Consider the following 17,480-nt stretch of genomic DNA (forward strand, 5'->3'; position numbering starts at 1 on the left):
GCAGACAGTCTTTGTTGTCTGGTCTTACAACCCAAATGAATTGTTGTCCAGAGGCTTCAATTCCCATTACAAGCTCTTGCATTTGTGAAGCAGTGAAAATGGCTACACTCCCAAAACATATGTAAACGATGGAACTGGATTTCTTCGAATCAAGCCATTTCATGCACTCGTGTTTGTCAATTGAGGATTTCTTCTTCCCTCTTTCAGCTTTATCTTCAATGTCCGTGTTCACAGGCCCTGAGCCATCATGGGAAATAAGAAAAAATGGAGCTGACTCATGTGAAAAATCTGGAACAAAGAAGTTGCAGCAAAAAAAAAAAAAAAAAACAACAACAACTAAGGAATGATTAATAGAATTGCTCTTCAGCAGTTCAGTTCAGTTAGTCTATTGGAACTTGGAAATGACATCTTTACTGTTTATTACTCTCTCCATTTCAATTTGTTTGTACTATTCTGACCTGAAACGAAGTTTACTTAAATGTATGTTGTGTATGCCAATAAAATGAGTCAATGCTCAATAATGGATTACGTCCACGTACACAGTTTCTTCCATGTTCTGGCTAAGCTTCTTTCATTCAAGAGAATTCTTTCATGTTCTAGAGAGCCTTTGAACTAGTTTAGTATAAAACAATCTATAGTTTATTATACCACGCACACCAATTGTTTTTGAAAATGGCTGATGACCAGCTCCATATTTTTTTCTTTCCAATGATGGCGCAGGGCCACATAATTCCTACTTTAGACATGGCCAAATTGTTCGTTTCGCGTGGTGCACAGGCAACTATTATCACCACTCCACTGAACTTACCCATCTTCATCCAAGCCATTGAAAAAATCAAACACTTGGGACTGGAAATTTACGTCAAAGCCATCAGATTCCCAGCAGTGGAAGCTGGTTTGCCTGAAGGGTGTGAAAGAATGGATCAATTGAATTCTGATGATTTGGTCCCCAAATTCTTCAAGGCCACCACCATGCTTCAGCAACAACTCGAGCTACTCCTACATGAATGTCACCCCAATGCTCTCATTGCTGACATGTTCTTCCCTTGGGCTACAGAATCAGCGGCCAAATTTGATATTCCAAGATTGGTATTTTTGATATCCCAAGATTGTCATTTATACTTAAAGAGATTAATAAGTCCATAAATCACATATTTGATTGTAAGACTTGTATTAAGTATTTTAATTTTACAGGTATTTCATGGGATGGGCTTCTTTGCCCTTAGTGCTTCCGAGAACCTTAGGCACTACAAGCCTCAGAAGAATGTGTGTTCGGATACTGAACCTTTCGTTGTCCCGAATCTTCCCCACAAGGATGAAATTAGCCCCATTATGATCAAGAAGAAACATACATGACTAACTTCATCGAACAAGTGAAGGAATCCGAGTCAACAAGTTTTGGGGTCAGTTGTCAATAGCTTGTATGAGCTTGAACCAGATTATGCTGATTATTACAGAAAGGTTTTGGGTAAACGAGCATGGCACATTGGACCCATTTTGCTCTGCAACAGAAAAAATGAGGAAAAATTCCCAAAAAGTGACGACAAACATGAGTGCTTGCAATGGCTGGACACAGAGAAACACAATCCAGTTATCTATGTTTGTTTCAGGAGCCTGTCAAACTTTACTGATTCCCAAATTGAAGAAATTGCATTGGGCCTTGAAACTTCAGAGCAAGAATTCATATGGGTAGTGAGGAAAGGCAAGATCCTAGAAGGATTCGAGGAAAGAACGAAAGGAACAGGCTTAATCATAAGAGGATGGGCACCCCAAGTGCTAATTCTTGATCACGAAGCTATAGGAGCTTTTGTGACTCACTGGGGGTGGAATTCGATGCTTGAAGGAGTATCAGCAGGGGTTCCAATGGTGACTTGGCCTATGTTTGCAGATCAATTCTTCAATGAGCAATTGATAACACAAGTAGTGAGAATTGGGAGTCGCAGTTGGGGCAGAGCAACGGAGCATAATAGTGGAAAGTGTCAAAAGTGAAGCAATTGCAAAGGCAATGAAGCGTGTAGTGATTGGGGAAGAAGCAAAGGAAATGAGGAGCAGAGCAACAGAAGTTAAGAAAATGGCGAACAAGGCTGTTGAAGGTGGATCATCTTACGGTGATTTGAATGCACTCTTTCAAGAACTAAGAACCTTTAATTTTCCACAAGTAAAATTATATAATCTATGGGTGTGTTCCGTACAAGGAAATTTTTTCTTGAAAATATTTTTTAATGTTCTCATGTTTGGTCGTTTTAAATATTTTTAAAAATATTTTTTAAATTAATTTATTTTCCTTAAATTGAAGAAAAATGACTTTTCTCCAAAAATTTAAAAAATATTTTTTAAAACTCTCAACCAACCACAAATTATAAATGAAAAATATTGATTCTAATGGGTTTGGAACGAATTTTATGAATGGTGTAGTTTGTATTCTGGGGATATCGAATGAGTTGTGGATATTGAAACCAAATTTGAGCAATACCTCAAATTTCTTGGTTCTGGTTTGAGCATAATCGTGCGAACCAATAGGCTTATTTTGAATCACACGTTTCGTTATATCGTTTTTTTATTAAATAAAAGAGAATTTTAAGAATAGCTAAGACTAGAAACAAAATTAAGCTTCTTAGTTATAGTTTGTTTGATTAGGATTTGTAACTACATGTTGCTAGGATGAGAGAGGCAAGCGAGATAAGATCTAGGAGAGAGAGAGGAGAGAAACACAATTAATTTGTATATCTGATCGATAATTGTATCACGAATACAATTGATTTGAATTAAAAATTAGCTACTAAAAGGAGGAGAGAGCTGAGCGATATCTGTGAGAGAAAGGAGAGAGGCGAGAGAGATACAATTGATTTGTATCAATGAATACAATTGTATCAAAGACTCTTGTATTCAATTTGTTGATGCAAATCAACTGTATCAAGTATTTTAACAAATAAAAAATTTATATCCAAATACAATTTGTATCGACGAATACAATTATATTATTTTTGTAATTAGTAATAAATTGTATGTGTATTCATGTGCATTTGTATTCGTCTGTATTTTGTGTATTGTATTTATGTGTTACCATATGCGTTTGTGTTATTATTTGTATTTGTATCATTGACTGTTACTATTTGTATTGCAGAAAAAAGACGAAAGAGAGAGAAAGAGGAGAGAGGTAAGCGAAAGAGGACAGAGAAAGTAGAGAAGCAAGGGAGAGAGGGAAATAGGATAGATCGATTTTTTTTTTTTTTTTTTTTTTTTACGTAAGACACGTAAAAGAGATGGAAATAAGATTATATTTCCAAGTCCAAAGTTGATGACTCTCATGTAAAGGGGTCCCTGAGAGAGAAACCATAGTTGGAATGAATCTATAAATGAAATAAAAAATAAAAAATAAAAATCGCATGCGTTTATTTTTCATTTTTTTAAATTATATATATATATGGCATACAGTAGTAAATACATATTCCAACTATTATATTATAGCATAATATTACTAAGCAAATGACTCTTTAAGAAAAGTTATAATCTATCAAGATATTTAGATGATAATAATTGAATAAGAAGTATCAAATGATGCATTTCGATGTCAACTACTCTAGTGCGGTACCATCCCACCTAAGTCATACAACATCTTATAAATGCAAGAAAATAAGAGTACTTTTCTACTTCAAAGTCTCTAGTCTAGATGATCAGACTACTTTCCAACTCCAACGCGTCTATATCTTACGCCCTCCGTTTTATTTTACTTGGTAATTTTAATAAATTAAAAGAATTTTGTTATTTTATTATTTATTTTTGTTTGTCACATTTGTTAGTTTTTAAAAGTCAAAATATATGAATTTTAACCAACAGTTTAAGATGTAATTTAAGAATAGTAAAAATAGAGTTAAATTATAAGAAGTCATTTGGTCGGAAAAAGTTTTGCTGGAATAAGTTATTCCATCATGTATATGTGATAATTTATTCATCACTAAGGTATAAATAATGGGTTAAGTAATTCAAGGATTACCTAATACCTCAAATTGAATACAGGATAAAATAATTCTATATTTTATTTCAAGATTATTATTCTTTATATCTCACACCAAATCGCTACTAAACTTCTTCTAGTCTTTTAGATAATCCGTAAACTACGTAACAAGCAGGGGCAGAGCTACGACCTTACTAGGGTGGTCAGCTGACCACCTTCGTCGAAAAATTAGATGATTGTTCCTGTTATTTGATTATATTAATAAAAAATGCACACCCTTAAACACAACTAAGGTTGGTAGCCCAACGGTAAGCGTGTTCATTCAAGTGTCTATGGTTAGCGGTTTGAATCATGGTGTAGCAATTTTGTAATAATCTTTTTGTTTGAATCTTGATGTAGCAATTTTGTAATGATCTTTTTAAGTTGTAAAGAAAACAGAAGGGAAATAAATAGAAATAGCTACCTATCTTATAAGTTATAACTAGCTCTCTCACCACCCATTAAATACTTTTTTTTTTTACTAATGCTATGAAAGTTTGTCCCATCATCATAATGAATTCCACATTAAAAATGGTACACAATTTCTTTTTTGTTTATTTATATAATTTAATGTCTATTTTTACTTGTCCAATATATAAAAATAGTTATTCATTTTTATTTGTTCAGTTTAAAAAATTAAGAGATAATTTATTATATTATATTTATTTTATCTCTATTATTAAAGACTATTCATTTTTTAATATTGAAATAACTTATAATTAATAAAAGTGATGTAGTAAAATTATCCTTCTATTTATTATTTTTTAAGGGTATGCCAAGTCAAACAGGTGAGTAAAAATGAACGAGGAAGTAGTAGCTAAAACCATTTTTATTGACTTTTCTTTGTTAGTTTTGATTTATACCATTAATAGTTTTATAATTATAAATTTTCATATAATTTAGTTAAATAATATATAATTTAATTTTAAATTTGAGTGCACCCACTCACCGATAATAAAAAATATACTTTGTGCACCTATTCAGCTAAAAAAAAAAAATTCAACTCTTTAAAATTTAAATATCCTTAGATAAGAAGGATCCAATGTCACAATCGAACTGAGTCGCTCAACCTTTATAAACAATGTTTTCGTCTTTGAACAAAACACAGGTTTTAAATTAAAGTAATCAGACAAAAACATAAATTGGGTTGTGAGTTGTGACGGAAGGGCATATGTCACATTTCATCTGCATGCACTGCCTCTTACTACAATGCTCTCTTCTGTATGTTGCATCTCAAGAAATTAGGTATCGCCACACCCAGGCCCCACCACTGCCCTTTCATTCATAAATAAGGTAAGTTATTTCGGTTTAAATTTATTTCATGTTTAATTATAGATATTTGTTAAAATCGATATCAATGAGCACGTTTGGATGGACTTTAAATTGGTCAAACCAATTTATAAGTCTCTTTTTAGATTTTGGATGTGTTTGATAACTTTAAGGCATAAAAATTTTAAAGTCACACAAAAATAAAAAGTTAGGAATTTTAACTTTTTTTTTCTAAGTGCTTAAAGCTATTTTGTTTGATCATGAAAATTACTTTTATATCCCTTATATTTTAACTAAATTTTCAAACTACCCTTTTTATTCAAACATTCAACTGCTTATTTATAAAAATAACTTAAGGGCAAGTTCTACAAAGTGGTGGTTAGACCAGCTATGTTATATGGGGCGGAGTGTTGGCCAGTTAAGGTCTCCCACGTGCAAAAGATGAAAGTTGCCGAGATGAGGATATTGAGATGGATGTGTGGGCATACCAGGAGCGACAAGATTAGAAATGAGGCTATTCGAGATAAGGTAGGAGTGGCCTCGGTGGAAGACAAGATGCGTGAAACGCGATTGAGATGGTTTGGGCATGTGAAGAGGAGAGTCCCAGACGCACCAGTGCGGAGATGTGAGAGGTTGGCCATGGATGGTTTCAAAAGAGGTAGGGGTAGGCCGAAGAAATATTGGGGAGAGGTGATCAGACAGGACATAGCGCATTTACGACTTACCAAGGACATGATCTTAGATAGGAGGGTGTGGAGGACACACATTAGGGTAGAGGGCTAGTACATAATGGCATTATTCCCCCTTATCTATAGGCGTATTAATGCACTATGATTTCTTGTACTCTGATTTATGGTATTTATGTTATGTATGTTATGTTATCTTATGTTATTTATAGTATTTATGTTATTATCTAACAATATCTATTGTTTTTTTTTTGTGCTTTGATTTTACTATTGTTTGAACCGCTTTCGTTATCTACTTACATACTTTTAATATTCTTGTCTGACTTTTTTCTATGCTTCTATTGAGCCGAGGGTCTTTCGGAAACAGCCGTCCTACATTGGTAGGAGTCAGGTCTGCGTACATTTTACCCTCCCCAGACCCCACGATGTGGGATTCCACTGGGTTGTTGTTGTTGTTGTTGTTCAGCACTTCAAAGTTTTAAAAGCACTTCATACATAAAAATTAGGGAAACTTACATAAATATACAATATTAAGAAAATATTTACCATCTATAGCAATAAAAAAAAATTCACTGAACACTTATAATACATTTATAATACAGTTTTAATACATATTGCAGAGAACTATTTATAAAACATATATAATACAAGTTTTATAGATAGATAATACATTTATCACATACTTTAATAGATTTATAATACATTATGTCAATTTCTTACTACACAAACATAATATATATTTTAAAACACTTATAATACATTTATATTGTATGCATAATTCACTTTTAATACAAGTGTAGATTTATCATAATATTGCTATGTATTGCTATAAATTATAATAAATAAAAAATATCGCTAAAATCAATAATTAATTTTTAAAAAACACTCAATTAAATAATTTTTCCTAAAAATTACTTTTTTTAAACTCATTCAATCGGGCTCAATATCTGATATATGTTAAAGTCCTAATTTTAATTCAAAAATTATAATCATGAAATATCCCCCTAAGGGTCTGATTGGTTTTGCCTGTTAAATGAATCACGTGAGCGCTTACGTTATACGTCTCTACTTCCACCAAACTAATTAGAAAATAAATACAATAATTCTTGAAGGAAAAGTCGGCCTTAACTTCAACGAAAGTCACTAATAATTCCACATAAATATATATAAAGTCTCAGATAAGAGCTGAAAAGAACCAATCTCCATTTCTTTGTTACTTTGAAGCATTTTCACAAATGGGTCAGCTTCATTTGTTCTTCTTTCCTATGATGGCTCAAGGCCACATGATTCCTACACTTGACATGGCCAAGCTCGTTGCTTCTCGTGGTGTTAAAGCCACTATAATCACAACCCCTCTCAATGAATCTGTTTTCTCTAAAGCTATTGAGAGAAACAAACATTTGGGTATCGAAATCGAAATCCGTTTGATTAAATTCCCAGCTGTGGAGAACGATTTGCCTGAAGACTGTGAGCGTCTTGATCGGATCCCTTCTGATGACAAACTCCCAAACTTCTTTAAAGCTGTAGCTATGATGAAAGAATCATTAGAGCAGCTTATTGAAGAATGTCGCCCAAATTGTCTTGTTTCTGATATGTTCCTTCCTTGGACAACTGACAGTGCAGCAAAGTTTAATATTCCGAGAATTGTTTTCCACGGCACAAGTTACTTTGCCCTTAGTGCTAACGATAGCATCAGGCGTAATAAGCCTTTCAAGAATGTTTCCACTGATTCTGAAACTTTTGTTGTACCGGATTTGCCTCACGAAATCAAGCTGACTAGAACACAATTGTCTCCGTTTGATCAATCTGAGGAAGAGACAGGTATGTCTCACATGATAAAAGCTGTCAGGGAATCGGATTCGAAGAGCTATGGAGTTATCTTCAACAGCTTCTATGAGCTTGAATCAGATTATGTTGAACATTACACCAATGTTGTGGGTAGAAAAAATTGGGCTATTGGCCCGCTTTCGTTGTGCAACAGGGACATTGTAGATAAAGCTGAAAGAGGGAGGGATTCCTCTATCGATAAACACGAGTGCTTGAAATGGCTTGATTCGAAGAAATCCAGCTCCATTGTTTACGTTTGTTTTGGAAGCGTAGCAAATTTCACTACATCACAGATGCAAGAACTTGCTATGGGACTTGAAGCTTCTGGACAAGATTTCATTTGGGTTGTTAGAACAGACAATGAAGATTGGCTGCCTGAAGGATTCGAGGAAAGAACGAAAGGAAAAGGATTAATTATAAGAGGATGGGCACCTCAGGTGCTGATTCTTGATCACGAAGCCATTGGAGCTTTTGTGAGTCATTGTGGATGGAATTCGACCCTGGAAGGAATATCAGCAGGGGTGCCAATGGTGACATGGCCAGTTTTTGCAGAGCAATTTCTCAATGAGAAGTTGGTGACTGAGGTAATGAGAACTGGGGCTGGCGTTGGTTCGGTGCAATGGAAGAGAACAGCTAGTGAAGGAGTGAAAAGAGAAGCAATAGCAAAGGCAATAAAGAGAGTAATGGTGAGTGAAGAAGCAGAGGGATTCAGAAGCAGAGCTAAATCGTATAAGGAAATGGCAAGACAAGCTATTGAAGGAGGAGGATCGTCTTACACTGGATGGACTACTTTGCTACAAGATATTAGTTCATATAGTTCCCCAGGTCATTAACTAGTTATTGAAAAAGAAGAAAAAAAAACATGTATGGTTTTTATAGTGTGTGTTTGTACGTTTTCTGTTTGCTAATTTGAGCATTACCTTTCGTCACTTGTTCAAATAAAATTAATGACATTATAAAGAATATTTTTTCAGCCCAAGAATGATCGAAATTCAATAATATTATCAAGTATCAATGAATCAGATATCTCGATTATCAATCATTAAACTTTCTCCGCATGTCATATTGACAAAGAAAACGAAGATGATCATGGTAGTAAAACAAACTACTCCCTATACTGCAACTTTTAATTTGTGAGGAGAGAAAGAAGCCGTGTGTTTTAATGTCCATGTTTGCATGAATCTCTATAACGTTAAAAGGGACTCTTATGCTCCAAAGTCCTATTGCCATGTCATCAAACACCATGACATAATTCGACGTTATGTCGTTATGAAACGACAGATAGTTGGAACGTTCATTTAAGTCGCCCAACAATATTTTGGCTGCAGTATTCAAATAGGTCTCATAATCCGTTCCAGTCATTTTCTTTTGGCAGGAATTACAAATTTCAAGGACATTATAATGTCCACACATTTGTAACTAACTAATATCTTCAGTATTCTCCAACTTAGCAATTTAAATACTTGTCCTAAGCACGTGACTTGTGACTAGTTTGATGTCACGTGGAGTATCATTTAATTTTCTTTTTCTTCCCCTAACTATTCCTATTCTTTATTTGCTTTGTACCTTGATTTTTTAATTCTTTTTCGACCCAAGACTCTATCTGAAATAAATTTTCTATCCTACAAAGATAAAAATAAAATAAGATCTGTATATATTCTATTCTCTAAAAAATTCAGTCAAACTGACCGAATTATTTTTGTTGTTGTTGTTAAATATGGGTCCTATATATCACTACAAGAAAGTATACAATTGACCAACAATTTTTTAGCAACATAAAAATTGTTGCTATATCATAAAACTTTTAACCACGATCATTTTTTTTGTTAGCAAATACTTAAATGTTGTTTCCATATTCTACTGTTAAAAATGATAACTTCTAAATTTAAAAATTTGCAACAACATTTTAGCAACAATTATAGTATGTTGGCAAATTTGAATATATAGCAACAACTTAATTTAATTATTGCTATATGATAAAAAAAATTCATTACAATTTTTTTTCTTGTTACCAGATGTACAAGTAATTGTTGACAATATAATAAATTTAAAATAAAAATAGAATTGGCAACAACAAATTGGTATTGTTGGCTATATATATTTTCTTTTGCCAACAAAGTGTGTTAATTGTGACATAAAATACAGAAAACTGCTTATTTTTTTGACTTTCCGCCAAAAAAAATGCGCCAAATAATTTTTCCACTTCTCTCCCGAATTCTTAGCCCACTTGAGTTAACCCACCTCTTCCTAGGTTTTATTTTCCTTTGCCCAAATCAATATGTGAGCTTTTTCATTGCTGCATTAAGCATTCTTTTGCTACTATAAAGGAAAAGAAATTGTAAGCAGTACTTTCTCTTCAATTATGTTTTCTACATCTGATACTTTCTCTAATTATTCAAAGAATTTTTTATGTTCTTTTATCAATGGAGTTCTTGATTGGGTATTGATATCTTTGGAATCATGTAACTCCTTAACCACAATTACTCCTTTATCCAGGAGAATGGTTATAACTCTTGTATGATAAGGGTTTAATAAAAAGGGGTTGGAGACATAGAACTAAATGTTGGGTGTGGAAGGATGAAATTTCTTCTCTAAATTGATAATAAATTTTGGAGTGGGCATTTGGTTCTGTGTTTCGATTTTCTAAGAACTTCGATTGGTACCTTGATTTTCCATTTTAGATAACATATATCAAAATGAATTGACTTTGATTCAGTACGATATTTCTTGTTTGATTTGGTTGTTCGGTATGGGTCTTGTATACTTGGCTATTTGCTTCATAAAAAAATTGTCTACTAAAAAAAGTAATTATTCTTGTTGAGATTCTCTACGCTTTTGTCATAGAAACAATCTGGAACATGATATTCTTCTTGAATGGTTCCTTGCTTTGGTGTCAAGAACTTGAGAGAAGTTGTTGAAAAATTATCTGATTTTCAAATTGTATGAAGGTGTTTTAGTTCTTCTATTTGATTTATCTCAACTTGGACATTTAACTTAGCACACTAGCTAGGACCGGGAGGGGCTGAATCTTTTATAGGGAGCTCCTTTTGATGTGGTTATTTTACATAGTTAATATTCTACAATATTGCCCTGCTTAAGTTTAATCTAGACGAGCTTACTGCGATTTGTGAATGTAGTTGTCGGATGCCAAGCTAGTAATTTTGTTAAGAGTGTTCAAAGGTATGTTTCTCAATTTTCGCCCTTCTATATGAGAAATCTATTTAAACTAAATTTTTACCACAAATTATTTTTCTTATGATGCTTATGAGCAGGGAAAGGTGAACCTCTATGGCCATGTGATCATGTATAGTTGTTGATTTTCATGAATTTTTAAATTAATTATCTAAGTTTTAAAGATAACCAAAGATTGTAAGCTTATTTTTTGGTCTCATTCTTTTTATCTATTCTGTATAGCATCAGCTACTCTCTGTAAGCTAGTTTTGTCACAGTGGATTTCACCTTTCAATGTTTAAGATAATCCCTCCTTACCATTTTAATTGATGTGGGTTGACTTTTAAGTTTTGAATGGATAATTATATTGGATTGTGAGAACTTGTAAAATAGATACGAGATTAAATTAATTTTTGAAATAATATGAAGTAGCATTTTTTTGGTCACCCAAGATTATGATCTAGTGGTTAATGAATTGTGATGAGGACAACAAGATCTCGAGTTCAAATGTGGAAGCTCTCTCCTTTCCCTAGTGGGATAAGAACAATGAGATATCGGGTTCAAACGCGGATACTCCTTTCTTTGCCTAAACCTTCAGGATAGAATTACCTAATATCTGCATTGGTGGGACGTAACATGTATTATGAAGAATAGCAATTCGTCTTTTTGACTTTCTTCACATACTGCTCTTCACATTTTTCCCATTTTTTTATTATTGCTACTGTTCATCTTTTTACAGATCTCAGTAAAATGAGCTAAGCACTTGGTCTTTCAATTTCTAATTATAAGTTTTCTGAAATTTTTGCTCAATTGGGTAAGTTTTCTACTTACTATCTTACTCTCTTGTGTTTCAGTTTTCAACTTTTCTTTGTAGTTGTTGTTTTTCAAATTCATGGGAGTTTCTCTTTCTCTCTCTCGTGTAATTGCTATGTTTAAATGTGCAATAGTGATATACCCCATATATGTACTATCTGAGAGATTTCATTGAATTGTGCTAAGTGATTTGATATGATTACATATGTGTGTGTGAGGGTGGATGAAAATAGGAGGTACTCATGGAATTTGTCTACGTTCCAGAATAATCTATCATTATTAGTTTTTTTGATCATCATCAATTGATAAATTGATATAAAGGAGCATAAAGAGAATTCAGAAACAAGGAGTAGTTAAAGCAATGTATATTATTGTATAATAAAATAGTTCCAAAAAAGCAACGACAAACATGAGTGCTTGCAATGGCTGGACACAAAGAAACAAAATTCAGTTATCTATGTTTGTATCGGGAGCCTGTCAAACTTTACTGATTCCCAAATTGAAGAAATTGCATTGGGCCTTGAAGCTTCAGGCAAGATCCCAGAAGGATTCGAGGAAAGAAACAAAGGAACACGCTTAATCATAAGAGGATGGGCAATTCTTCATCACGAACAAATTCGACAAAAAAAGAAGAATTTATTTTTAATATGATTAATGTATTTTTTTTATCTATATTGTTATTTTGTTGTTGATGATTATTATCAATATGTTATAAGATTTTTTTAACGTAATATGTTCATTATAAAATGTTAATATAAACTTATAAGTATTTTAAATAATTTTTAGAACTTATGGATATAAAATAATATTTTTTAAAACAGTAAAATATTTTTACAAAAATTTATGACTGTATAACTTCACACAAAAATATTTGGAAATTTGGGTCAACCACTAACTAATAGTGTTTAGTGCAATTTTTAGTGATTTGACTTTTGAAATTTGATAGAATTTTCTTCTGTTTTTGCTTTATTTTATTTTTTATAGTTTCCATTTAACAAATAGTTAAAGCTTGTAAAATATTTGACAAAATAAAAAAAAATACTTACTTTTCAAAAGATTTAAAGGATCAAAATTGCTCGAGAAAATATTTAAAATATTATTTGTAAGATAAATTTAGTCATCGCATGACATTTCTTAGAGGCACGTTTAGGTTTGGTTGCCTGCACCAGCAAGGATTACCTTTCTTGTACGTATTGCTTCAATAACTCGTTGTATCATTTTGTTGCCAACTCTTCAATGCAGATTCATGAGTATTTAATTTCCACTTTACTCACTCATCTCTATAATGTGGTCGTCCCACCTAAGGTCATTTTAATAAATTAAAAGAAGTTTGTTATTTTATCGCTTATATTTATTTAGCTTTACAAAAATCAAACTAAATGTACTTTAATCAACAAGATGTATTTTAAGAATGGTGAAAACAGAGTTAAACTATAAGGGGTCATTTGATTAGGAAAAAAGCTATATCAGAATAAGTTATCTCATGATAAATTATTTTATTATGTATATGTGATAACTTATCAATCACTGAGATATAAATGATGAGATAAATACTTCAAGAATTACTTAATATCTTCAATCAAATACAACATAAAATAATTCTACATTGTATCCCAAGATTATTATTCTCTATGCCTCACACCAAACACTCCTAAAAAATGTCAATTCGACTAGTGGATATACTATCAAAATGCTCCATCACATGGTACTAAGAGCCCGTTTAGATTGTTTTAAAAAAATAATCTTTCAATCAAAAATGACTTTTAAATCAAAAAGAAAAAAGTAGAGAGAAACTAACTTTTAACTTTGTTTCGTAAATTTTAACTTATTTTAAACACTTTCAAAAATTAAAAAATAACTTAAATATTAATTTAACTGACTTTTAAGTCAATTTAAACCGGCTCTAATTATATGTTCCTAATACAATAATTTAGCAGCTAAAGAACAAAAAGCTTCTTGTAGATGATTTGTAAGCTACATAACTACTACTAGGAAAGTAGGATCCAATGTCATAATCGAGCTGACTCGCTCAAACTATAAACAATTGTTTCATCTTTGAACAAAACACTGGCCTTTATATTATATTAAGGGAAATTTACATAAATGTATTACATTAAAATAATATTTATCATTTATAGTAATAATATTTTTTTTACTAAACACTTATAATACAATTTTAATATATATTAGCGAGAATAATTTATAAAACTCATATAATACAAATTTTATTCATAGATAATATATTTATCACATACTTTAATACACTTATAATATATTGTGTCAATTTCTTACCAAACAAGTATAATATATTTTAAAACACTTATAATACATTTATATTGCATGCATAATTCACTTTTAATACATAATAGATATATCATAATATTGCTATATATATCGCAAAACGAGAGAAAAATTTGAAAGTGAAGGGTTAGGTGGGGCGAGGTAGATTTTTCAAAAAAAATTAAAAAAATCTAAATTATTATTTGAATGGGGAAGAGAGATGGAGTAAGAATTTTTAAAAAAATATTTATATAAAAATTTAATAAATAAAAATAAAACTAGGGGGAAGAAGGGTATGGTGAGAGAAAGCGATGGAGTGATGTAAAAAAAATATTTTAAAGTGTTTTATTCATTTGAAGTGTGATGTTTTAATTTTTTTAATAAAAAAAAAGAGTAGTACACACAATAAAAAAAGAGGTTTTCTCAAAATAATAAGTGGTGATTTAGATATGAAATTCATATTCTCTTAAATATGAAACTTTAAAAAAAAGATAATTTAAATGAATTTTTGATATTAAATATCCCACTTGCGGTCTGATTGGTTTTTGCCTGTTAAATCAAATCACATAAGTGCTTACGTTATGACAAGTCAGTCTCATGCAACTTCAACGAAAGACATTAATAATTCCACGTATATATTAAAGTGAGACTCATGCATTTAATCTCAGATAAGAGCTGAAAGAAACCAATCTCCATTTCTCTGTTTCTTCGAAGCATTTTCACAAATGGGTCAGCTTCATTTTTTCTTCTTTCCTATGATGGCTCAAGGCCACATGATTCCTACACTTGACATGGCCAAGCTCGTTGCTTCTCGTGGTGTTAAAGCCACTATAATCACAACCCCTCTCAATGAATCTGTTTTCTCTAAAGCTATTGAGAGAAACAAACATTTGGGTATCGAAATCGAAATCCGTTTGATTAAATTCCCAGCTGTGGAGAACGATTTGCCTGAAGACTGTGAGCGTCTTGATCGGATCCCTTCTGATGACAAACTCCCAAACTTCATTAAAGCTGTAGCTATGATGAAAGAATCATTAGAGCAGCTTATTGAAGAATGTCGCCCAAATTGTCTTGTTTCTGATATGTTCCTTCCTTGGACAACTGAAAGTGCAGCAAAGTTTAATATTCCGAGAATTGTTTTCCACGGCACAAGTTACTTTGCCCTTAGTGCTAACGATAGCATCAGGCGTAATAAGCCTTTCAAGAATGTTTCCTCTGATTCTGAAATTTTTGTTGTACCGGATTTGCCTCACGAAATCAAGCTGACTAGAACACAATTGTCTCCGTTTGAGCAATCGGACGAAGAGACAGGTATGTCTCGCTTGGTAAAAGCTGTCAGGGAATCGGATTCGAAGAGTTATGGAGTTATCTTCAACAGCTTCTATGAGCTTGAATCAGATTATGTTGAACATTACACCAAGGTTGTGGGTAGAAAAAATTGGGCTATTGGCCCGCTTTCGTTGTGCAACAGGGACATTGTAGATAAAGCTGAAAGAGGGAGGGATTCCTCTATCGATATACACGAGTGCTTGAAATGGCTTGATTCGAAGAAATCCAGCTCCATTGTTTACGTTTGTTTTGGAAGCGTAGCAAATTTCACTACATCACAGATGCAAGAACTTGCTATGGGACTTGAAGCTTCTGGACAAGATTTCATTTGGGTTGTTAGAACAGATAATGAAGATTGGTTGCCTGAAGGATTCGAAGAAAGAGCGAAAAGAAAAGGATTAATTATAAGAGGATGGGCACCCCAAGTGCTGATTCTTGATCACGAAGCTATTGGAGCTTTCGTGACTCATTGTGGATGGAATTCGATGCTTGAAGGAATATCAGCAGGGTTGCCAATGGTGACATGGCCAGTTTTTGCGGAGCAATTCTTCAATGAGAAGTTGGTGACTGAGGTTATGAGAACTGGGGCTGGCGTTGGTTCGGTGCAATGGAATAGAACAGCTAGTGAAGGAGTGAAAAGAGAAGCAATAGCCAAGGCAATAAAGAGAGTAATGGTGAGTGAAGAAGCAGAGGGATTCAGAAGCAGAGCTAAATCGTATAAGGAAATGGCAAGACAAGCTATTGAAGAAGGAGGATCATCTTACACTGGATGGACTGCATTGCTACGAGATATTAGTTCATATAGTTCCACAGGTCATTAACTAGTGATTGGAAAAAAAAAACATACATGTTTTTTATAATCTGTGTTTGTACGTTTTCTGTTTGCTAATTTGAGCATTACCGTTTGTCACTTCTAATAAAATTAATGACATTGTAAAGAATATTTCAGCCCAAGAATGATCAAAATTCAATAATATTATCAAGTATGAACGAATCTAAAATCCTTTCTTTATTTACAAACACTTATGTGATAATATTCCTAACAAAGATTTCTTTTGACTTGATCGTAGGACATCACCCGCTTCCTTCTTATAGTAAGCATGACTTTCTTTTTCTTTTTTTCCATTCTCTGCTTTCCCCTATCCAAAATTTTCAGGTGAAAAGAAGATAGATGACTGATATCTCGATTATCGATCATTAAACTTTCTTCGCATGTCATATTGACAAAGAACACGAATATGATCATGGTAGGAAAACAAACTACTCCCTATATTGCAACTTTTAATGTGAGGAAAGAAAAAAGCAGTGTGTTTTAATGTGCAGTAGTATACGTGTTGCGCGATCAGTTGATAAACGTAATCATTATATTAATTTATTAATAATTTCAAAATTTAACTTATTATAAAATGATACTATGAAATTTATATGAGATAATGTTAGCATTTAGAACTTTAATAGGTTATAATAGAAAACTTATTAAAACAAATCAATATATAAGCTTAGTTCATTGTCTAAATTTGACAATAATAATTTTTAACATCATTTAATTTAGTTATTTTTCAAATTATTTAAAATAATAAATATATATATCCACTTGTTAGAATAAGATATGAGAAAATTTAATCGTTAATTTAAAATAAAATATAACGAAAGAAAGTCCTATGATTATAATAATGATAAGCATAAAACTAAGAAGTTTTTAATAACCTGAACGGATAATGATAGAGGAAAGATAATTCTATAAAAAAATCCATTAAGAAGCTGCAAAATCATTATTCAAAAAAAAAAAATTGTTGCATATGTATCAATTATCAAAATTTTAGGAATTATATAATCATTGTATTAAGAATTAAAAAATATTCAAAATATGTTGAACAAATAAGTAAACAATTCTATTGAACCACGATTTGTAGTTAAATTATCAATTACATTTTTTGAATTTATTTATTTCTTTGTCTAACAGATATCCTAATATAAAGGATAAATTATTGGCAATTTTTTATTAACCACGCACAAAATGGCATGAAAATATTTTACATGTGGTTTTTTCTAATATAATTAATTCTCTTTTTCTTAAAGATAACGTCAAATATTTATTAAATAAATTTGTA

General features: G+C 32.0%; 2 protein-coding genes, 1 long non-coding RNA gene and 1 pseudogene across 4 annotated transcripts; all 4 read left to right on the top strand.

Moving 5' to 3' along the window:
- The first annotated feature begins 236 nt into the window (after positions 1 to 236).
- On the top strand, positions 237 to 2,172 carry LOC129885574 (scopoletin glucosyltransferase-like; annotated as a pseudogene). The gene is made up of 2 exons (XR_008766091.1): positions 237 to 1,089; positions 1,195 to 2,172. The product of XR_008766091.1 is annotated as a scopoletin glucosyltransferase-like (transcript).
- A 4,937-nt stretch (positions 2,173 to 7,109) lies between these two features.
- LOC129885576 (scopoletin glucosyltransferase-like) lies at positions 7,110 to 8,749 on the top strand. Its single transcript, XM_055959901.1, has one exon. It carries the CDS (start codon positions 7,185 to 7,187, stop codon positions 8,607 to 8,609), a length of 1,425 nt encoding a protein of 474 aa, XP_055815876.1. The 5' UTR covers positions 7,110 to 7,184; the 3' UTR covers positions 8,610 to 8,749.
- A 1,209-nt stretch (positions 8,750 to 9,958) lies between these two features.
- LOC129884523 (uncharacterized) lies at positions 9,959 to 11,936 on the top strand. Its single transcript, XR_008765956.1, has 2 exons — positions 9,959 to 10,114; positions 10,914 to 11,936. It is a non-coding gene; the product is annotated as an uncharacterized LOC129884523 (long non-coding RNA).
- A 2,645-nt stretch (positions 11,937 to 14,581) lies between these two features.
- Positions 14,582 to 16,355, top strand: LOC129885577 (scopoletin glucosyltransferase). Its single transcript, XM_055959902.1, has one exon. It carries the CDS (start codon positions 14,766 to 14,768, stop codon positions 16,188 to 16,190), a length of 1,425 nt encoding a protein of 474 aa, XP_055815877.1. The 5' UTR covers positions 14,582 to 14,765; the 3' UTR covers positions 16,191 to 16,355.
- The last annotated feature ends 1,125 nt before the right edge of the window (positions 16,356 to 17,480 follow it).

The sequence above is a fragment of the Solanum dulcamara genome, chromosome 4 (genome assembly GCF_947179165.1).
Source record: "Solanum dulcamara chromosome 4, daSolDulc1.2, whole genome shotgun sequence".
NCBI classification, from domain to species: Eukaryota; Viridiplantae; Streptophyta; class Magnoliopsida; order Solanales; family Solanaceae; genus Solanum; species Solanum dulcamara.

Coding starts and splice junctions, on each gene's coding strand:
- LOC129885576 (XM_055959901.1), top strand. CDS start 7,185: ATGGGTCAGCTTCATTTGTTCTTCTTTCCTATGATGGCTCAAGGCCAC.
- LOC129885577 (XM_055959902.1), top strand. CDS start 14,766: ATGGGTCAGCTTCATTTTTTCTTCTTTCCTATGATGGCTCAAGGCCAC.